The sequence below is a fragment of the Trachypithecus francoisi genome, unplaced genomic scaffold (genome assembly GCF_009764315.1).
Source record: "Trachypithecus francoisi isolate TF-2019V2 unplaced genomic scaffold, Tfra_2.0 Lachesis_group12, whole genome shotgun sequence".
Taxonomy (NCBI): Eukaryota; Metazoa; Chordata; class Mammalia; order Primates; family Cercopithecidae; genus Trachypithecus; species Trachypithecus francoisi.
In genome coordinates this window covers 66,486,320-66,507,537 of record NW_022681457.1, presented here as the reverse complement: position 1 = coordinate 66,507,537, position 21,218 = coordinate 66,486,320, and the positions used below count along the sequence as shown (strand labels likewise).

At 45.5% G+C, this 21,218-nt stretch overlaps 3 protein-coding genes across 3 annotated transcripts; 1 reads left to right on the top strand and 2 right to left on the bottom strand.

Annotated features, from left to right (window-relative positions):
- Positions 1-1,577: 1,577 nt before the first annotated feature.
- On the bottom strand, positions 1,578-19,235 carry LOC117092436 (zinc finger protein 568-like). Its single transcript, XM_033226000.1, has 5 exons — positions 18,566-19,235; positions 17,828-17,874; positions 8,834-8,957; positions 8,410-8,505; positions 1,578-2,645 (listed from the first exon to the last, which is right to left on the bottom strand). Exons 2-5 carry the CDS (start codon positions 17,834-17,836, stop codon positions 1,615-1,617), a joined length of 1,260 nt encoding a protein of 419 aa, XP_033081891.1. The 5' UTR covers positions 17,837-17,874; positions 18,566-19,235; the 3' UTR covers positions 1,578-1,614.
- On the top strand, positions 3,161-3,839 carry LOC117092440 (60S ribosomal protein L29-like). Its single transcript, XM_033226007.1, has one exon. It carries the CDS (start codon positions 3,223-3,225, stop codon positions 3,688-3,690), a length of 468 nt encoding a protein of 155 aa, XP_033081898.1. The 5' UTR covers positions 3,161-3,222; the 3' UTR covers positions 3,691-3,839.
- LOC117092438 (flavin reductase (NADPH)) lies at positions 11,806-12,595 on the bottom strand. Its single transcript, XM_033226002.1, has one exon. It carries the CDS (start codon positions 12,536-12,538, stop codon positions 11,918-11,920), a length of 621 nt encoding a protein of 206 aa, XP_033081893.1. The 5' UTR covers positions 12,539-12,595; the 3' UTR covers positions 11,806-11,917.
- Positions 19,236-21,218: the final 1,983 nt, after the last annotated feature.

Here is a 21,218-nt window from a genome sequence, read left to right as displayed (position 1 = left end):
CTCTGTCTCCTGGGCTTAAGCAATCCTCCTGCCTCAGCCTCTCAAGTAGCTGGGATTACAGGCGTGCACCACCACGCCTGGCTAATTTATTTTATATTTTTTGTAGAGACGGTGTTTCACCATGTTGCCTGTGTTGGTCTCAAACTCTAGGACTCAAGCAAGGTAAGCAAACCTTGGCTTCCCAAAGTTCTGGGATTACAGGTGTGAGCCACTGTGCCCAGCCTGCATAAATATACATATACACACGTATGTATATATATATATATTTACTTATTTTTCGAGACAGAGTGTTGCTCTGTCACCAGGCTGGAATGCAGTGACATGATCTCAGCTCACAGCAACCTCTGCCTCCTGGATTCAAGTGATACCCCTGCCTCAGCCTCCCGAGTAGCTGGGATTACAGGCACGCACCAACATGCCCGGCTAATTTTTTGCATTTTAGTAGAGACGGGGCTTCACCACGTTGGCCAGGATGGTCTCGATCTCCTGACCTTGTGATCCACCCACCTCAGCCTCCCAAAGTTCTGGGATTATAGGCGGGAGCCATCCGCGCACGGCCTACATTTATATTTTGAATCATCTGATTTCCCCTAAGGGCTAATGACTGCTGCTGAGAAAGGTCTGAATGATTAATTTCTCTCAGCACATTCACTGCCCTCCTCTCCTCGTTATGAATTCCCTGAGGTTGACTTGGTTCTGAGCCACCAAAAAGGTCTCCCTATTTTCTTTACATTCATGGAGTTCTTCAATTTTTCCCCAGTTGTATCATGATGTGTAATAAATTCTGAAACATAAATAAATCCCCGCTAATTCCTAACATGTATAAGGTGTCTCACACTTAGAATTACAGTTTTTTTTTTTTCCAAATCAGTATGAATTTTCTCATGTTATCAAATTCTGAGTCATCCCTCATTTCTTCATTCACTCCTGGTTCCTGAATGAATTCTTTGATGTTGACTAAGGTGTGAGGCCCGAATAAAGGCCTTTCCACACTGCTGACATTCATACGGTTTCTCACCAGAATGAATTTTCTGGTGTCGACTAAGTTCTGAACCACGACCAAAGGCCTTCCTACACTCCTTACACTCATAGGGTTTCTCACCAGTGTGACTTCTCTCATGATGAGTGAGTTCTGACCTTCGAATAAAAGCCTTCCCACATTCCTTACACTTACGGGGTCTCTCCCCAGTGTGAACTTTTTTTTTTTTTTTTTTTTTTTTTTTTTTTTTTTGAGACGGAGTCTCGCTCTGTCGCCAAGGCTGGAGCGCAGTGGCCGGATCTCAGCTCACTGCAAGCTCCGCCTCCCGGGTTTACGCCATTCTCCTGCCTCAGCCTCCCGAGTAGCTGGGACTACAGGCGCCCGCCACCTCGCCCGGCTAGTTTTTGTATTTTTAGTAGAGACGGGGTTTCACCGTGTTAGCCAGGATGGTCTCGATCTCCTGACCTCATGATCCGCCCGTCTCGGCCTCCCAAAGTGCTGGGATTACAGGCTTGAGCCACCGCACCCGGCCCAGTGTGAACTTTTTGATGTCGAACAAGTTCTGTGCTACAAGTAAAGACCTTTCCACATTCCTTACACTCATATGGTTTCTCACCAGTGTGAGCTCTCTGATGTCAGGTAAGTTCTGAGCCACGATGGAAGGACTTCCCACATTCCTTACACTTGCAGGGTTTCTCCCCAGTATGGACACTCCGATGTCGAATAAGATGTGAATCAGAGAAAAAGGCTTTCCCACATTCCTTACATTCATGGGGTTTGTCACCAGTATGAATTCTTTGATGTAGACTCAGCTGTGAGGCACAACTATACACCTTCCCACACTCCTTGCATTCATAGCGTCTTTCACCAGTATGGATTATCTGATGAAGGCTCAGTTGTGTGTCACAACGAAAAGCCTTCCCACATTCCTTACATTTATGGGGTTTCTCACCAGTATGGATTCTTCGATGTCGAAAAAGGTGTGAGGGACGGATAAAGGCCTTCCCACACTCCTTACATTCATAGTATTTCTCATCAGTATGGATCCTCTGATGTAGATTAAGCTGTGCGGTGGATGGAAAGGCTTTCCCACACTCCCTACACTTATAGGGTTTCTCGCCAAGATGCATCCTCTGATGCTGACTAAGTTGTGAGCTGGAATGAAAGGCTTTCCCACATTCCTTACATTTATGAGGTTTCTCTCCAGTATTAATGCTCCGAGGTTGAGTAATTCCAGAATCACGATTAAAGGCACATTTGTTATTTTCACTACGGTTTTTGCTTTCATTAAGCCTCTGAGGCTTAATCAAGTCTGATCCACTATTAAAGATTTTCCTACATTCTCCACAGTCAGGGTCTTTTTCCTTATTATGAATTATTTCATGTTGAATAGGACATGACTGGCACCTGAAAGCATTCTTACATTTCCTGCATTCACAGGATTTCTCTCCAGTATGAATCCACTGACGTTCTCTATGGGCTGTGCACTGCATGGAAGTAAATGGTATTACAGCTTGTCTGAAATGTCCCTCCTGGGGACCCTGTTGTCTGTCCACCTGGCATCTGATTTCTCTGATAACTCTGACCCTCTCCTGTTGCGGTGATCTAATTTCATAAATGTTTTCCTTTGGAGATAAATTCTTGGTTTCTCTTCCAAACTCCCAATCTGTAAAATAACAAGAAAGAAAATAGGAGGTATTTTCACACTGCAGGACAAAGAAAAGTTCTGAAGTAGAAATGACAAACTAAAAATAGTTAATAAACAATTCTTTACACGGCAATTTAAAAAAAAAGGAAGTGAAAAATGAAAAAATGAGGAGCTTTTGGGCTCAAGTGATCTGCCCACCTTAGCCTCCCAAAGTGTTGGGATTATAGGTGTGAGCCACTACACCCAGCCACATCTCTTTTACTTTTAAAGACCCTTGTGATTACACTGGGCCCACTTGGATAACCTAAGATCCTCTTACTAACTGAAGTTGAGCAGATTTGCAACCTGAATTCCCCCTTACCATGTAAGAGTAACACGTTCACAAGTTTCAGAGATTCAGATATGGACATCTTTGAGGGGGTCATTATTCTGCCAATACTGGCTTATAATGTACAAATATGTAATTTGTATGACAATAATAGTACAAAGAAGGGACGTGGGAACAGAAGTATTTTGGAGCAAAATATTTATATAAGATTAAAGTTAAGCTCTTCCGGTTCTAGGCGCTTCGGGAGCCGCGGCTAAAGGTGCAGACATGGCCAAGTCCAAGAACCACACCACACACAACCAGTCCCGAAAATGGCACAGAAATGGTATCAAGAAACCCCGATCACAAAGATACGAATCTCTTAAGGGGGTGGACCCCAAGTTCCTGAGGAACATGCGCTTTGCCAAGAAGCACAACAAGAAGGGCCTAAAGAAGATGCAGGTCAACAATGCCAAGGCCATGTGTGCACGTGCCGAGGCTGTCAAGGCCCTCGTAAAGCCCAAGGAGGTTAAGCCCAAGATCCCAAAGGGTGTCAGCCGCAAGCTTGATCGACTTGCCTACATTGCCCACCCCAAGCTTGGGAAGCGTGCTCGTGCTCGCATTGCCAAGGGGCTCCGGCTGTGCCGGCCAAAGGCCAAGGCCAAGGATCAAACCAAGGCTCAGGCTGCAGCTCCAGCTTCAATTCCAGCTCAGGCTCCCAAAGGTGCCCAGGCCACTACAAAGGCTACAGAGTAGGTATCTCTGTGTGCCAGCGTGAGGACAGAAGGACTGGTGCGACCCCCCACCCCCACCTCCGGGCTGCCATCTGCATGGCGCTGTGGTCCTCCTGTGCTGTTTGTACAAAAAAACCTGAGGCAGGAAAAAAAAAAAAAAAAAAAAAAAAAGTTAAGTTAATATTAATCCAAACTAGATTGTTTTAAGTTGAAATGCTAATTATAATCTTGAAGGCAACCACCAAGAAAATAATTTCAAAGACTATTGTATAAGAAACAGTATAGGAACAAAAATGGTACTCTAGAAAATATTTAGCTAATATAACAGAAGGTAGTAACAGAAGAATAGAGGAATAAAACAATAACAACACAAATAGAAAACAAATACCACAATACCAATTGTAAATCCCACCCCATCAGTGTATTAAATGTAAACATATTAAACACTACAGACTTTGTTAAACACTACAAGAAGAGGTTGGCAGGATGGATTTAAAAAAATGTGATCTAAATATATGCAATCTACCAGAGACACGCTGTTTTTGTTTTTGTTTTTTGAGACATGGTCTCACTCTGTCACCCAGGCTGGAGTGCAATGACGTGATCTCAGCTCATTGCAACCTCCACCCCTTGGGTTCAAGTGATTCTCATGCCTCAGCCTCCTGAGTAGCTAGGACTATAGGCACAGGTCACCATGCCTGGCTAATTTTTTGTATTTTTAGTAGATACAGGGTTTCGCCATGTTGGCCAGACTGGTCTCAAACACCTGACCTCAATTGATCTGCCCACCTCTGCCTCCCAAAGTGCTGGGATTACAGGTATGAGTCACCATGCCCAGCCACCGAGACAAACTTTAGATTCAAGGACACAAATAGTTGAAATGAAAGAATGGAAAAAGATATACCATGCAAAGAGTAACCACAAATGAGCTAAAATAGCATTACTAATACCAGACGAAATAAACTTTAAGACAAAAATTGTAACCAGTGAGAAAAAATGATATTTTGGCCAGGCACAGTGGGTCACATTTGTAATCCCAGCACTTTGGGAGGCTGAGGCGGGTAGATCACAAGGTCAGAAGTTCAAGACCAGCCTGGCCAACACAGTGAAACCCTGTCTCTACTGAAAATACAAAAATTAGCTGCGTGTGTTGGCAGGCACCTGTCATCCCAACTACTCAGGAGGCTGAGGCAGGATAATCACTTCAACCCGGGAGGTGGAAGTTGCAGTGAGCAGAGATTGTGCCACTGCACTCCAGCCTGGGCGACAATGCTAGACTCCATCTCAAACAACAACAACAACAAAAAAAACAAATCAGATAAAAGGGTACATTATAATGATAAGAGGACGTAATGATAGTCAGAAAACTGTAACAGTTGTAAGTATATATACACCTAATAACACAGGCCCAAAATACGTAAAGCAAGAATTAAAGATAGCAATAGACAATTGAACAAATTGAAGACTTCAATACTTTACTTTCAATAATGAATAGAATAGCTAGGCAGAAGATCAACAAGGAAACAGAAGGATTGAAAAACACTATAAATCAATTAAACTTAAGAAAACATTCGTAGAATACTCCACTCAACAACAGGAGAATACACATTTTTCTCAAGCACGTATAAAACATTTTTCAGGTTAGACCATATATTAAGCCATAAAACAGCCCTCAATAAATGTAAGAGGATTGAAATCACATAAAATACGTTTTGCAACTACAATGGAATGAACTTAGATATCAACAGCAGAAGGAAATTTGGGAAATTCACAAACATGTGAAAATTAAATAACATACTCCTAAATAACCAATGTGTTAAAGAAGAAATCATGAGGAAAATTAAAAAATATTTTGAGATAAATGAAAAGTCAATATACCAAAACTTATGAAATGCAGCTAAAGCAGGGCTTAAAGGGAAATTTACAGCTAAAAACACCTATATAAAAACAAGAAGAAAAAAAAACAGAGATATCTCAAATCAACAATCTAACTGTGTATCTTTTTTTTTTTTTTTTTTTTTTGAGACGGAGTCTTGCTCTAGCCCGGGCTGGAGTGCAGTGGCCGGATCTCAGCTCACGGCAAGCTCCGCCTCCCGGGTTTACACCATTCTCCTGCCTCAGCCTCCCGAGTAGCTGGGACTACAGGCGCTCGCCACCTCGCCCGGCTAGTTTTTTGTATTTTTTAGTAGAGACGGGGTTTCACCGTGTTAGCCAGGATGGTCTCGATCTCCTGACCTCGTGATCCGCCCGTCTCGGCCTCCCAAAGTGCTGGGATTACAGGCCTAACTGTGTATCTTAAGGAACCAGACAATAAAGAATAAACAAAAACATAAAGCTTCCAGAAGGAGGGAAATAATAAAAGATAACAGCAGCCATAAACATAATAGAGAATAGAAAAACAACAGAGAAAATCAATGAGACCAAAAGTTGGTCCTTGGAAAAGATCAACAGAATTGGCAAATCTTTGGCCAGATTGACCAACAAAAAAAGAGAGAAGTCTCAAAATACTAACATCAGGAATGAAATAGGAGATATCACTACTGACCTTATAGAAATAAAAAGGGTTGGCCGGGCGCGGTGGCTCAAGCCTGTAATCCCAGCACTTTGGGAGGCCGAGACGGGCGGATCACAATGTCAGGAGATCGAGACCATCCTGGCTAATACGGTGAAACCCCGTCTCTACTAAAGAATACAAAAAACTAGCCGGGCGACGAGGCGGGCGCCTGTAGTCCCAGCTACTCGGGAGGCGGAGGCAGGAGAATGGCGTAAACCTGGGGGCGGAGCTTGCAGTGAGCTGAGATCCGGCCACCGCACTCCAGCCTGGGCGACAGAGCCAGACTCCGTCTCAAAAAAAAAAAAAAAAAAAAAAAAAAAGAAATAAAAAGGGTTATAAGGAACTCCTACGAATAACTATATGCCAATAAATTAAACAACTTAGACAAAATAGACAAATTCCTAAAAAGACCCAAAACTACCAAAATTGACTCAAGAGGAAATAGAACACCTGAATAGACCTATACCAAATAAAAAGACTGAATTAGAGTAAAAAAATCTTCCCACAAAGAAAAGCCCAGGAGCAAATGGCCTCACCCAACATTAAAGAAAACTTAATATAAATCCTTCATGAACACTTCAAAAAGACAGAAGACAAAGAAACATTTCCTAATTCTGAGGCCAGTATTACCCTGATACCAACCAGACAAAGCAAAGATATCACAAGAAAACTACAGATCAGTATCTTCAACAAAAAAGACCACACCAGATCCAACAGCTTAGAGAAAGGATTATATACCACATCCAGGTAAAATTTATCCTACAAATGCAAGGTTGGTTCAACATCCAAAAGTCTATCAATGTAATCAAACATATTAATACAACAAAGGACATTAACTACAGATGTCTTAATAGATGCAGAAAAAGTAACGGAAAAAAGTATTCTAAAATCCTTTCACGACAAAAATACTCAAAAAACTAAGAGAAGGGAACCTATATACAAATGTTTATAGCAGCTTTAGTCATACATAGTAGTCTAAAAGTAGAAACAACCCAAATGTCTACCAACTGATGAATGAACAAAATGGTAATATCTATACCATGGAATACTATTTGGCAATATAAAAGAATGAAACACTGGTATATGTTACACTATGGATGAACTTTGAAAATATTCTGGTAAGTGAAAAAAGCCAGTCATAAATTATATGTTGTGTGATATCATTAATATAAAATGTCCAGAACAGGCACATCTATAAAGACAGAAAGTGATCAGTAGTTGCTTGGGACTGGGTTTGGGGAGTGACTGCTAACGGGTATGGCATTTTATTTTGAGTGATAAAAATGTTCTACAATTAGACTGTTGTGATGGTTGCAAACTGACTAAAAATTACTGAACTTTAAATGGATGAATATTATGATATATGAATTATATCTCAATAAAACTGCTTTTAAAAGTCAGGACAAAACTGGACCCAAAATGCAAGTAAAATGGTTGTCACAGGCGAAGAAAGAGGGCACTTCCTGTATGAAATGAGGGGGAAGTATTATAGGAGGTGAGCAAGAAAGCTTGGTAAATGGAGCTGAAACATCCTTACTTTCTTTTTTTTTTATATGGAGTCTCGCTTTGTCACCCAGGCTGGAGAGCAGTGGTGGATCTCGGCTCACTGCAACCTCTGCCTCCTGGGTTCAAGCAATTCTCCTGCTTCAGCCTCCCAAATAGCTGGGACAACAGGCACCTGCCACCATGCCCAGCTAATTTTTGTATTTTTAGTAGAGACAGGGTTTCACCACATTGGCCAGGTTGGTCTTGAACTCCTGACCTCGTAATCCGCCCGCCTTGACTTTTTTTTTTTTTGAGATGGAGTCTTGCTGTGTTGCCCAGGCTGGAATGCGGTGGCGCAATCTCGGCTCACTGCCACCTCTGCCTCCCAGGTTCAAGCAATTCTCCTTGCCTCAGCCTCCTGAGTAGCTGGGATTACAGGCATGCACCACCAGGCCTGGGTAATTTTTTTGTATTTTTAGTAGAGACGGGGTTTCACCATGTTGGTCAGGCTGGTCTCGAACTCCTGATCTCAAAAAAAAAAGACTTCCAAAGTGCTGGGATTACAACATCCTTACTTTCTCCTCCTGATCTCAAGCATTTTTAGGCAGCTTTCCTACCAAAATCCCCAAAGTGCTGCCTTCTCACAGATGAGCTAAGTGACCAACTGCTATGGCCTCCCCATTCCGGTTCATCATCACTCACCTGGACACCATTCTTTTGTCTCATTCCTCTTAACCAACCAGGGCTCGCTCTTCTGCTCCAATAAGGAGATCACATTTGGCTTAGTATCAGAAAGCCCTGCTCAAACACACAGGGAACAAGGTTTTGTTGTGGGTGTCAGAATTAAAAATCAGTCCCTAATTATCAAGAAAGAGGAGCAGGTAGATTAAGGGTCAGAAGAAGGAGTGAGGGTCAGAGCACCAGGGAAGATAAAGGTGCCTACTGGAACAGCCTATTTCCAGCTTCACAAGAGACAAACCATTCTTTCGATGAGCAAGAAACATTAACTTATCCAGGTACTTGAAAAGCACTTGTGACAAACTCAGAAAAAAGAACGTAAGAATTCCAGAAGGCCAGTTCTGTGTTTGGTGGGGCGTGGGGTGTGCAGAGGGGCAGATAAAGTTACGCAGTAAGACCAGGTTGCCGTAATTTTCCAACATTACATCTCGGTACAAATCCTTCTGAGCAGAGTGCAAGCATTCCCACTCCTTTTGAGAGAAGTAAACGACCACATCTTTGAACTTCAAGCCCTGAAATCACAAATAAATATACCATTTGTGAAATTCATGGACAAAATCTTTAAGACAATATAAAAGAAAATGGAGAAAGCAATTCAGTAGGGAAGTTCCATTAGGAAAACAGGCCATACTGGCCCCTTCAACATGGATGGGTCAGTGTGGAAACAGGGGTGTTCAGAGTCAAGTGCCCACATGGTTCTTGGGCATGCCTACTCCTGCAGAGGTAGCCTCTAGGCACTTCCATTATCCACCCACGTTGGAGAATAAACTAAGTCCATGTAAGTGGTTTTTCCCAATTAAATGAAACTGTGCGTGCAAGTACACAGCACACCCTATGTTAAGCACACAAGCTTCTCATTGTCTCTTCCTCTTTCCCATTCAATAAATTCAATCCTAAATCAGTTTTCTACATCACCATTCTTAAATAGACAGCAATTTTACTGGCTGCATGATTCCTCATACAATGTTCTTATTTTGAGGAAGTCAGTTGGAGAAGTTCCCTAAAGGTTCTTTTGCAGTTATGATAGTTATTATTTTTCAACAATTTATTTTTATTCTATTCTATTCTGTTCTATTCTATTCTATTTTATTTTCTGAGACAGTCTCACTCTGTCACCCAGGCTGGAGTACAGTGGAGCAATCTCAGCTCACTGCTACCTCTGTCTCCCAGGTTCAAGTGATTCTCCTGCCTCAGCCTCCTGAGTAGCTGGGACCACAGACATGGGCCACCACACCTGGCTAATGTTTGTATTTTTAGTAGAGACAGAGCTTCACTATGATGGCCAGGCTGGTCTTGACCTCCTGGCCTCAAGTGATCCGTTCGCCTCGGCCTCCCAAAGTGCTGGGATTACAGGCATGAGCCACCGTGCCTGGTCATTTCTCAACAATTTGCACATCTGGCTAAATTGTTCCTGTTACCACAAATGTCCCCAACCATACTCTCCTTGTTCCTTACCTACCAGAACTGATGGAGAAACATCCAGACTCACAATGATGTCACATGAGGTGCCCACATACTACACAAGTTCAAAATGGACACACTTTATCCACACACTTTATCCATCCGGCACAGACTCCTTGGGAATATCCTATAACTCCATACAATCTACATATCTCAGGATATCCCCAGTCCTAAAATCCTCAGACAGCTAGAGATACTGGCTGATACTGAGACTGCAATACAATAAATCAACATCAATTCCTTTCTTGTCTAATTAGAAAACTAAAGTTTGCAATATGTGATTCCACTTAACCATTCATTTCCACTTCATCAACTCACACCTCCAAGAAAGGAGGTATGAAAATTTCCATCAAGGATTGGTTTTCCTACTCCATCAGTACTCTCGGTGTAAGAATATGTATCTAAAAAATGCTAATCCTAGTATAGTGGCTCACTCTTGTAATCCCAACACTTTGGGAGGCCAAGGTGGGAGGAATGCTTGAGCCCAGGAGTTCAAAACCAACACAGTGAGATCCTGTTTCTACAGAAAAATCCAAAAATTAGCCAGGCAAGGTGGTACATACCTGCAGTCCTGGCTACTTGGGAGGCTGAGGCAGCAGGAGCTCTTTGAGCCTCGGAGGTTGAGGCAGCAGACCCATGATTGTGCCGCTGCACTCCATCCTGGGTGACCGAGCAAGACATTGTCTCAAAAAACCAGAAATGCTAAGAAGTTTGCTGATAAATACCTAAACAGTTCTTGGAGAAAGAGGGGCCCTTAAGAGACAGCAGCCTTGGCCAGGCACGGTGGCTCACACCTGTAATCTCAGCACTTTGAGAGGCCGAGGTGGGTGGATCACCTGAGATCAGGAGTTTGAGGTCAGCCTGGTCAACATGGTGAAACCCCGTCTCTACTAAAGATACAAAAATTAACCAGGCATGGTGGCGTGTGCCTGTAATCCCAGCTACTAGGGGGCTGAGGCAGGAGGATCGCTTGAACCTGGGAAGCAGAGGTTGCAGTGAGCCAAGATCGTGCCACTGCACTCTAGCCTGGGCAAGAGAGCAAGACTCCGTCTCAATCAATCAATCAATCAATCAAAGAGATAGCACCCATTGGCAGCATTACTGACTGGAATGGGAAGAACTGGAGAACAAGTCCCTGGGGAAGGCAAGAAGTTTTAGGAAAAAGAAATCTGCTCAATCTGTTCAAATCTTCTAAAGCAAAAAGAAGGCATTCAGAAGCAGAGAGCAGAACAGTTGTTACCAGAGACGGGGTGGGGGTACAAATGCGGAGATGTCAGTCAGTGAGTACAAAGTTACATCAGGAGAATTAAATTCTGGTGTTGTATTGCACAGTAGGGTGACTATGGTTAATGATAAAATATTGTATATTACAAAATAACTAGAAGAGGCTTTTGAATATTCTTACCACAAAGAAATGATAAATGCATGAGGTGATGGATACACTAACTACCCTGACTGGCTCTTTATACAACATAGATATGTACTGAAACATCAAATTGTACCCCATAAATATGATCCTGATTACAATGTGTCTGATACGGTTTGGATCTGTGTCCCCACTCAAATCTCATGGGGATTTCTAATCCCTAATGTTGGAGGTAGGGCCTGGTGGGAGGTGACTGGAACATGGGGGTGAATACTTCATGAATGGCTTAGCACCGTCCCCTTGTTGCTGTTCTCGTGATAGTAAGTTCTCACGAGATCTGGCTGTTTAAAAGTGTCTAGCGCCTTCCCTGCTTCCTTCTCCTCTGGCCAGGTGAAGCGCTGGCCTCTCCTTTGCCTTCCACCATGATGGTAAGTTTCCTGAGCGCTCCCAGAAGCTGAGCAGATGCCAGCATCATGCTTCCTGAACAGCCTGCGGAGCTGGAGCTGTAAGCCAATTCAACCTCTTTTCTTTTCTTTTTTTTTTTTTTTCTCTAGAATAATTTGAAGCTCTTGGCTCAACATTTATTGCCCCCTTCCTCTGTTCCTCATGTCCCAGAATGCCACCCTCCCAGATGGGGACAGAGCGCTACTGGTACTGGTGGGAGGGGTAGGTGCTGTGGCCGTCGTACTCATCAGTGGTGAGGCAGTGCAGCATGAAGTGGCCCAGGTCATGTTTGGAGATGACCCTCGAGGGCCCTCGTCCATCCAGGGTTACTGTGTACGCCCCAGTTAGCGGCTGGTCTCCTATGTGTGGTGGCATCACAGCCACATACTTCAGGCCCGATTCCTGCAGCACCTTGTGCATCCGGATGTGGTCATCAGTCACGGCCTGCAGTCGTGGGGGCACCTTGGTGGGGTCCCAGAGCAGGAAAGCCGAGGTGCAGGCCACGACCTTGTCCACACCATGAGCCTTCATGGCTGCCACAATGTTCCGGGCGCCCTCGGACATCACTGTAGTGGGACTGAGGTCATTGCGGGTGCCCAGCAGCACGATGACAGCATCCTGCCCAGCCACGGTCTTGTCCACATCAGCTGCCTGCAGAACATCCCCCACTACCACGTGAGCCGGCTGGGGCCCCGCTGATGGCAGCCTGGAGGAGTCCCGCACCAGCACTGTCACTTCGTAACCTGCTTGCACCGCCTGCGCCAGGGTGGTGAGCCCGGTCTGGCCAGTGGCGCCGAAGATCGCGATCTTCTTGACGGCCATCCTGCGGGGTCGTGGGGGTGCAAGGCCTCAGAGTCTCGGCACGCGCGGGAACCTACTCCAACCTCTTTTCTTTATAAAATCCCCAGTCTCAGGTATTTCTTTATAGCAATGTGAGAAGGGACTAATACAGTGTTAATTAAAATAAAAAACAGAAAAGAATGCATTCAGGCCAAGTGTGATGGCTCACGCCTGTGATCCTAGCACTTTGGGAGGTGGAGGTGGGAGAATCACTTGAGTCCAGGAGTTTAAGACCAGCCTGGGCAACATACCAGGACCCCATCTCTACAAAAATTTTAAAAATTAAAAAATTAAAGACTGCAGTGAAGGAGAGGAGACATACTAACACATTGGTAATAGCTTTTACAACTACAAACTTTATACCCTAGGTTTTTACTAGAGAAAGCCTGGGAAAGCAAAAATGGAAGAAAAAGCAAGTAATGGGGATTTGATTGATCTTTTTGGGTAACAGAATTTTGATGACAAAATTCACCAGACTGACCTCAAGGTCCCCAAAGGCCTGAGAATGAATCCCTTCACCCCATCCCTGCTTTTGGTACTCCAACACACACACACACACACACAGAGTCTGCTTTTTTTTCTCTCTCTGAGATTTGAGAAAGAATGAACAAGCCTTTGTCTTTTTTGAATCCCAGGGAATCCAACTATAGAAAAACAGATTCAGAAGAAACAACTTTCCCACTGTCAGGAGCTGATCAGAGCCCAGGGCCTGGGCTCCCTTTCGTACAACCTGGATGTCACTGAGACCCTTAGCCATGGAAGGCACCCCAAAGACTTGAGGGAGCCCTCAAGGCCCAGGAGCACAGGATACCTAGGCAGGCCCAGCTCTGGACAAAGATTTCTACAATAGAGGGTTCCAGCCTCCCCCAAGCCTAATAGAGATAGGAGGAATAAATTCTAGTGTTCTATGCACCAGCCACTTTCTGGACTTTGTTCCTATATCCCAGAACTGAGGCCTCTGGAACTAAAACTAAAACCTCATTCTGCAAAGACTCTCCAGAATCAGCAGCACTGAGCCAGACAACCCATAGGATCAGGAGGCCCTTAGCAGCCTCAGCAGAGCTCAATTACCCAGATACACAATGCAATGGCTTCCCATGAGACCACAGTTCCAGGAATCCTCATGGTCAGTACATCCCGGTTCCAAACTGAAATTACCCATGGCTTTCCTGCCTGACATTCTCTCTTGCTACTACCCCTAACCTTACTGCTGATAGTGTAATGCACACTGCATCTCAAGGACAATCATTGTACTTTAAGCACTTTAAGTTCCTGATGCGTTACATATATTAATCCTCACAAGAAGGTCATGAATCCTAATTGAAAGGAAACTTTAGCTTGGAGAAGTGAAGTCATTTACTCAAATCTGCAGCTACAGTGGCATTGCTGGTTTTGAATCTACTGAGAAATATCCAAGTCTGCACCTGGTTGCCTTCTAACTTCTGGCTCTTGTAGCTGCAACCTGAGAATTTCCTGATCTTTTGAAAGAACTCTTAGCTGGCCCCTGCACTTAGGGGAGCAGAAAATGCTAGGTCTGCTGTGTTTGTCACTGCAGATCACAGCAGCGTATGAAGGGAGATCAAAGGGGCAGAAGGGAATGGGAAGAGAGGAGCAGCTGTGTCAACAAAAATCCTCTTATCCAAAAATACCAATCAAATCCCCATGACTCTGGCTCTATGTGGGCACTGGGGTCGCAGATAACTCTTACCTAGCATACATTTGCCCTTAAAAAGCTCAGTCACGGGGAAAAAAAAGAAGAGAAAATCAATCATAGGACACCGGGCTCTGTGGGGGACTAGTTACTACGTCCAAATCACCAGTTGAAAAATAAGAGATTGAATATCAAAAATACTTTAGAATGCAAAGATGAGCTGACAGAGAAGTAATCTTCAGCAGATAAAACTATGCCAAAATGCGAACAGAGAGGCGTATGCTGAGCCACTGAGGCTGACTTTCCCCAGGGAATGTCTATAGAGCCCAGATGACCATAAGCTTTGACATTTATGACTTAAGGAGCAAGGGGAGAGAAGATCAAGCCTACAGCTGGCCAAGTGGGGGGTCTAATTAATTCCATACTACAAAGACCTGGGACCTCTTGAACCATGCCCTCAGAGTAAGGGAAAACTAGATGTAGCATTCTGATTCTTAGGGTCTGCTAGGAAAACTGCCTGACTTGAACCTTGGCAGATGGTGGAAGGGAAACATTTTCCCCTGAGGAACTGTAACTACAAGCCAGCCCTCACACAGGCCTGCAGTTCACATAACGATACTAAGGTGGATCTAAAACACTTGCCATCTGTTTACTTTATGGTGGTCCTGGTTTGGCAGGGCTCCTAGTAGAAGCAAATACAGACCTGCCCTAGAGGAACAACCTTAAATCAGGCCTCAAGAATCTATGGGTAGAATTCCAAGGAAAATAACCTATTAGTCAAAAATAAAGCAACATAACATTGTGAATGCACTAAATGTCACTGAACTATGCACTTAAAAATGGTTAACTATATTATGTGAATTTTGCCTAAACAAAAAATCAATTTAAAAAAATGGCCAGGTGTGGTGGCTCATGCCTGTAATCGCAGTACTTTGGGAGGCCAAAGTGGGCAGATCACTTGAGGTCAGGGGTTCAAGACCAGCCTAGTCCATCTGGTGAAACCCCATCTCTACTTAAAATACAAAAACTAGTCGGGCATGGTAGCACATGCCTGTAGTCCCAGCTACTCAGGAGGCTGAGAAACAAGAATCGCTTGAACCTGGGAAGTGGAGGCTGTAGTGAGCTAAGATTGCATCAGTTATCCAGCCTGGGTAACACAGTGAGACTGTGTCTCAAAAAAAAAAAAAAAGAAAGAAAGAAAGATACAAAGAGGCATAATTCCATGAACAAAAAGTCAGGAAAATCAGTCATACAATTGTTTTAACTTTTCATTACGTTTGAAAATTTCCCTAATAAAATGTTGAGAGGGAAGAGGAATTACCTCCGTAAAAGATTCATGTATTATATAGATAATGCCAAAAATTATAAAACAAGCATATTACATGTTTTTAAAATGGAGGAAATGTAATAAGAAAACTTCATAAAGATGACAGTAGATTTTAAAAAAACGAAAAGAAATAAAAACATAAAACAAAAAACATACTTCAATCATACAATGGCTGGAATAAATCTCTCTGAAGAGAAAAATTACTGTACTGAAAGGTATAAAAAGAGATTATGCAGAATGCAATTAAAAAAGACAAATGAGGCCAGGCGCGGTGGCTCACGCCTGCAATCCCGGTACTTTGGGAGGCCGAGGCGGGTGGATCACGAGGTCAGGAGATCAAGACCATCCTGGTCAACACGGTGAAACCCCGTCTCTACTAAAAATACAAAACATTAGCCGGGCACGGTGGCGGGTATCTGTAGTCCCAGCTACTCAGGAGGCTGAGGCAGGACAATCGCTTGAACCCAGGAGGCAGAGGTTGCAGTGAGCCGAGATTGCACCATTGCACTCCAGCCTAGGCGACAGAGGAGACTCGGTCTTAAAAGAAAAGAAAAAGAAAGAAAGAAATCGATAAGCAGGCCAGGCGAGATAGCTCTCACCTGTAATCCCAGCTCTTTGGGAGGTCGAGGCGGGCGGATTGCCTGAGCTGAGTTCGAGATCAGCCTGGGCAATATGGCGAAACCCCATCTCTACTAAAAATACAAAAATTAGCTAGACGTGATGGCATGTGCCTGTAATCTCAGCTACTCGGGAGGCTAAGGCAGGAGAATCACTTCAACCCAGGAGGCGGAAGTTGCAGTGAGCCGAGATCACGCCACTGCACTCCAGCCCGGGCAACAGAACGAGACTCTGTCTCAAAAAAAAAAAAAAAAAAAGATAAGCAAAGCCTATTGCATATGACCATGGAGGGGACAATGTAGAAATTAGTGAGACTGAAAAAGCTAATTCTGTTCTTCAATTTCTCTGCCAAATCACTGAGGCACGTTCTCTGTCAACACTGTTGTGAGCATGAAAAAAATCCAGGGAAGTGGAAATTCTCTATCAGATGAGACAATGTTTGCAAAATAGACAGCCCTGGGCTGCTTTAGGAAAATGCTCCATAAATGCAGTTTCCTCCCCTCTTCCCCTTTCTCCAAATCATGAATGTAAATCTTTTAGATAAATTTCTGAAATAGGACACTGTCCTGAAAACTAGTAAGTCCTCTCCAAGAAGAAAATGTCAAATGCTGTGGGGAAAAGAGAGATCAGTTTGTTACCATGTCTATATAGAAGGAAGTAGACATAAAAAACTCCATTTAGGGCCGGGCGCGGTGGCTCAAGCCTGTAATCCCAGCACTTTGGGAGGCCGAGACAGGCGGATCACGAGGTCAGGAGATCGAGACCATCCTGGCTAACACGGTGAAACCCCGTCTCTACTAAAAATACAAAAACTAGCTGGGCGAGGTGGCGGGCGCCTGTAGTCCCAGCTACTCGGGAGGCTGAGGCAGGAGAATGGCGTAAACCCGGGAGGCGGAGCTTGCAGTGAGCTGAGATCCGGCCACTGCACTCCAGTCCGGGAGACAGAGCGAGACTCCGCCTCAAAAAAAAAAAAAAAAAAAACTCCATTTAGTTCTGTATTTGAGATGCTGTTAATCTGTGACCTTACCTCCAACTTTGTCCTTGCAAGAGACATGTGCAAAGGTGACTTAAGGTTAAAAGGATTTTGGGCGGTGCAGAATGTGCTTTGTTAAACAAGTGCCTAAAGGCTGCTTATGGTTAAAGGTCATCAACATTCTCTTAAATCTCAAAAAAGATAAAAACATTTGTCTCCTGCCCCTCCCTGGGCAATGGAACATCTCCGGGTAACACCCATTGTGTGTTTTGTTTACTGAGCAAGGAGAAAACCACCTTTAGGAATAAGGTGGGGCTTGCTGGAGCAATACTGCTAAAAGGTTTATGGAGATGTTTGCATATGCATCTCAAGGCACAGCATTTTCCTTTAAACTTATTCATGTCACAGGGATTTTTGTTCATATGTCTTACTACTGATTTCCTCCCTACAATGATCCTATTGTCCAGCCACTCCCTTATCTTTTTGATGGTAAAGATAATTATCAATAAATACTAAGGGAACTCAGAGGCCGGTGCCGGTGTGGGTCCTCTGTAAGCTGAGTGCCGGTCCCCTGGGCCCCGCTTTTCTTTCTCTACACTTTGTCTCTGTGTTTTAGTCCTTTTCTCAAGTCTTTCGTTTCCACCTAACGAGAAACACCCACAAGTGTGGAGGGGCAGGCCACCCCTTCAAAATGCAACTTACCTCTGCCATCACTTCAGATGCACAGCAGTTCTCTCCTCTTCTGGGTTCTTCAAGCAAGATGTGGGAAAACATTAAGAAGCCGTAAGACAACAATCCCTCCCTGAACCCCTTGGGAGGCCAAACTCCTACCCCACCCCAGGTACTGAAAGGGAGACCAAAGAAGCTGCAACCCCACCGCCCTCTGTCATCCTCACAAAGAAATGCAGGTGACCTTAGGAGCCCAAACAGGAGTCCTGGGAGGGCCCCCCTAGACCGTAGCCTTCTTCCTCCATAAGAGACTAACTTGGGAAACTTTCAGGCCTAGCGTCTTACACTGAACCCAAAAGTGTGTGGCGCCAAGACACAGCTTAAGTGGACCCACCTGTCAGGGTCTCAAACTCCTGTCCTTTAGGCTGGGGTCACCTTTATGGGCCTAGATCCCTGGTGGCTACTGGGTGAAAGAACAGAGAAGTGGATACAGCAGGAACTCCCTAGCCCCAAACCCTAGAACCATTTCCACCCTCAACACACACTAGAGATAGACCCGGTGGCGGGAAGGCCATTCACAGAGATTCACTACCTACTTAGCAGTCGCAGTTGGAGTTTGAGTAGAAGGCCAGGACCCATCCACTGGGCCGACCCCGCCCAGCGTATCCCCAGAAGGTACAGTGAGGGTGTCCCGCCCCCTCCCAGGCCTCCCAAAGATGGGGTCGACGACCCGGCACCATGGGGCTCTCCCGCGCACACGCTCACACTTACACGCTCAGCCACACAGAATCCCGTGCAGACAGGGCTCCCACCACAGCCCCGCGGGCACATCGAGCACAGATCGCCAAGCACCTGTCGCTGGGCGCACAATCCAGGTCCGGGGAGAACTGCACAGACTTTTAGTCCAGCCAAGAGGACGCAGGGCCGCGATACCCCAGACCTCCTAACATTCCCAGCCCGCTCCTGCGCCAGCCTCACACCACACCCACTCCTTGCAGTCGCGCGGCCCCACACTGCCCTCTCCCGAGCTGGGGGCCAGTAGACTGCCCCGACACCCTCTTCCTTCCCCATCACACAGCCCAGAGCTCCCTTAGCGGTGAAGCCCGGGAATGCAGTCCGCACATCTCCGAGAGCCACATGACTTTTAAACTGCAGACAACCCCAGTCCCGCGCCGGGACGCCTCACGCTCCCTTCGGCGTCCTAGCACTCAAGTCTGAAGGAGTTCATCCCAACCCAATGAGCTCCGCAGCCCGGGACGTTCCAGCCCTTTGCGTTCCAACACCCGCCAGGTCACGCGGACTAGCCCCTTTCGGCCGGAAGTGGTTGGGCCGCGGGGCCCCCTGGGAAATGTAGTCCAGAGGTGAGTGCGCCACCCGGGGCCTGGACGGCACGACGGTCACTGACACTCACAGCCATGTCCAGTTCCCCGCCTCCAGTGAAGCCGAGGCCAGACCGCCCAGCCGCGCCAGAGCACCCTCCCAGGACCTGGGCAAATATACAGGCCCAGGCAGCAATAGGTGGCCGCTGACGGCTAGAAAAAGACTGTGGGGCCGTGGAGCCTTCAGAAAAATGTAGCCGCAAACCCGGGAAGGGGCGGCCCAGCCCGGCCCGCCGCTAGGACTTCCAGAGTCCGCGAAGTTAACCCAGCTGCAGCCGCCCTCTCCCCAAACGGAGGGTCAGGGAGTGGGGTTTGTGTGTGTGCCCAGAGGCCTCTCAAGTGCAGTGAAAAGCCAGGGAGCAGACCACCCAGGCTTCCCTCCACAGGGAGCCACGCTCTGGGGTGGATCAGAAGAGGCCGACTCCTGGCCACGCCACGAATTAGGAGTCGGCCCGGACCTGGGGCTTTCATGACCTGGGCCACAATCCCGATAAAGACGGGTGGCTAAGTTTGGGCTGGGAATTCATTCCCCAGTCCAGGTCTTCTGGCATCTCAGCATTTAAGTCACTAATTTCTGCTCGGGCCGGGCCACAGGCTGGCCTGGAGGGTGTCTGGGAAACGACCTGGCCTAGCGGTTTGGGGATGTAACCTAGGAGAGACTGAAGCGGGGCAGTCACAGGCTCAGGATGCCAAAGGGACTGGAGGAGGATGAGGGATACTTGGGTCTGCAGTGGAAGTAATAGAAAACCAATGTAGTGGGCTGCAACGTCATTATTTTAGGATTAAGTTGCAGAGGAATATTTAATGACAGAAGTATGTTCGAGAAATACTTTGGGAGGTGGAAAAGTGTAACTAAAATAAACCATGTATACTGTTTTTTAAAATGTTATAGGCCTGGCGAGGTAGCTCATGCCTGTAATCCCAGCACTTTGGGAGGCCGAGGCGGGCACTTTGGGAGGCCGAGGCGGGTGGATCACGAGGTCAAGAGATCGAGAGCATCCTGGCCAATATGGTGAAACCCTGTCTCTACTCAAAATACAAAAATTAGCCGGGCGTGGTGGCGCGCACCTGTAGTCTCAGCTACTTAGGAGGCTGAAGCAGGAGAATAGCTTGAACCTGGGAGGCGGAGGTTGCAGTGAGCCGAGACTGTGCCACTGCACTCCAGCCTGGCCACAGAACGAGACTTCGTCTCAAAAAAAAAAAAAAAAAAGTTATAAATAGGTTGGGCGCAGTGGTTCACGCCTGTAATCCCAGTACTTTGGGACGCCAAGGTGGGCAGATCACGAGGTCAGGAGATTGAGACCATCCTGGCCAATATGGTGAAACCCTGTCTCTCCTAAAAATACAAAAATTAGCCCAGCGTGGTGGCGTGCACCTGTAGTCCCTCCTACTAGGGAGGTGCATTCCAGCCTGGCAATAGAACGAGACTACATAGGCACTTGGGCAATGATAGCTGTAAAGTTAATTAACAGTAGTTAATTTCCAGGACGTGTAATTGTGACATTTTTCTTTTCAGTTAAAAAGTAGTCCCTTATATTTTTAGCCATTATAGTTTCTTTCTTGTGAAACATTACTTATAACAGTTCATTTAAAAAAATTCTTAAGTATTTCTAGTTTACAAACTAGAAAACAAAATACTGGACCAAAATTTAAAAATCCACAGTTTAGTACTACAAGATAAACGAAACACAAGACTGATAAACAAGAGCAAAATAAAGCAAAAACATTAGAAATGCACACACACACACACACACACACACACACACACACAAACCATAGAGTTTAAAAGACTTTTTTTTTTTTGAGATGGAGTTTTGCTCTTGTTGCCCAGGCTGGAGCGCAGTGATGCCGTCTCAGCTCACTGCAACCTCTGCCTCCTGGGTTCAAGTGATTCTCCTGCTTCAGCTTCCCAAGTAGCTGGGATTACAGGTGCCTGCCACCACAACTGACTGATTTTTGTATTTTTAGTAGAGACGAGGTTTCATCATGTTGGCCAGGCTGGTCTCAAACTCCCGACCTCAGGTGATCTGCCCCCCTCGGCCTCC

What these genes read in the sequence shown, in the direction of transcription:
- LOC117092440 (XM_033226007.1), top strand. Translation starts at nt 3,223, where the DNA reads ATGGCCAAGTCCAAGAACCACACCACACACAACCAGTCCCGAAAATGG.
- LOC117092438 (XM_033226002.1), bottom strand. Translation starts at nt 12,538, where the DNA reads ATGGCCGTCAAGAAGATCGCGATCTTCGGCGCCACTGGCCAGACCGGG.
- LOC117092436 (XM_033226000.1), bottom strand. An exon ending in CGGCAACCTGGTCTTACTGC is followed by an intron (nt 8,506 to 8,833) that starts GTAACTTTATCT and finishes GTGTTTGAGCAG; the next exon opens with GGCTTTCTGATACTAAGCCA. An exon ending in GACAAAAGAATGGTGTCCAG is followed by an intron (nt 2,646 to 8,409) that starts GTGAGTGATGAT and finishes GTTATTTTACAG; the next exon opens with ATTGGGAGTTTGGAAGAGAA.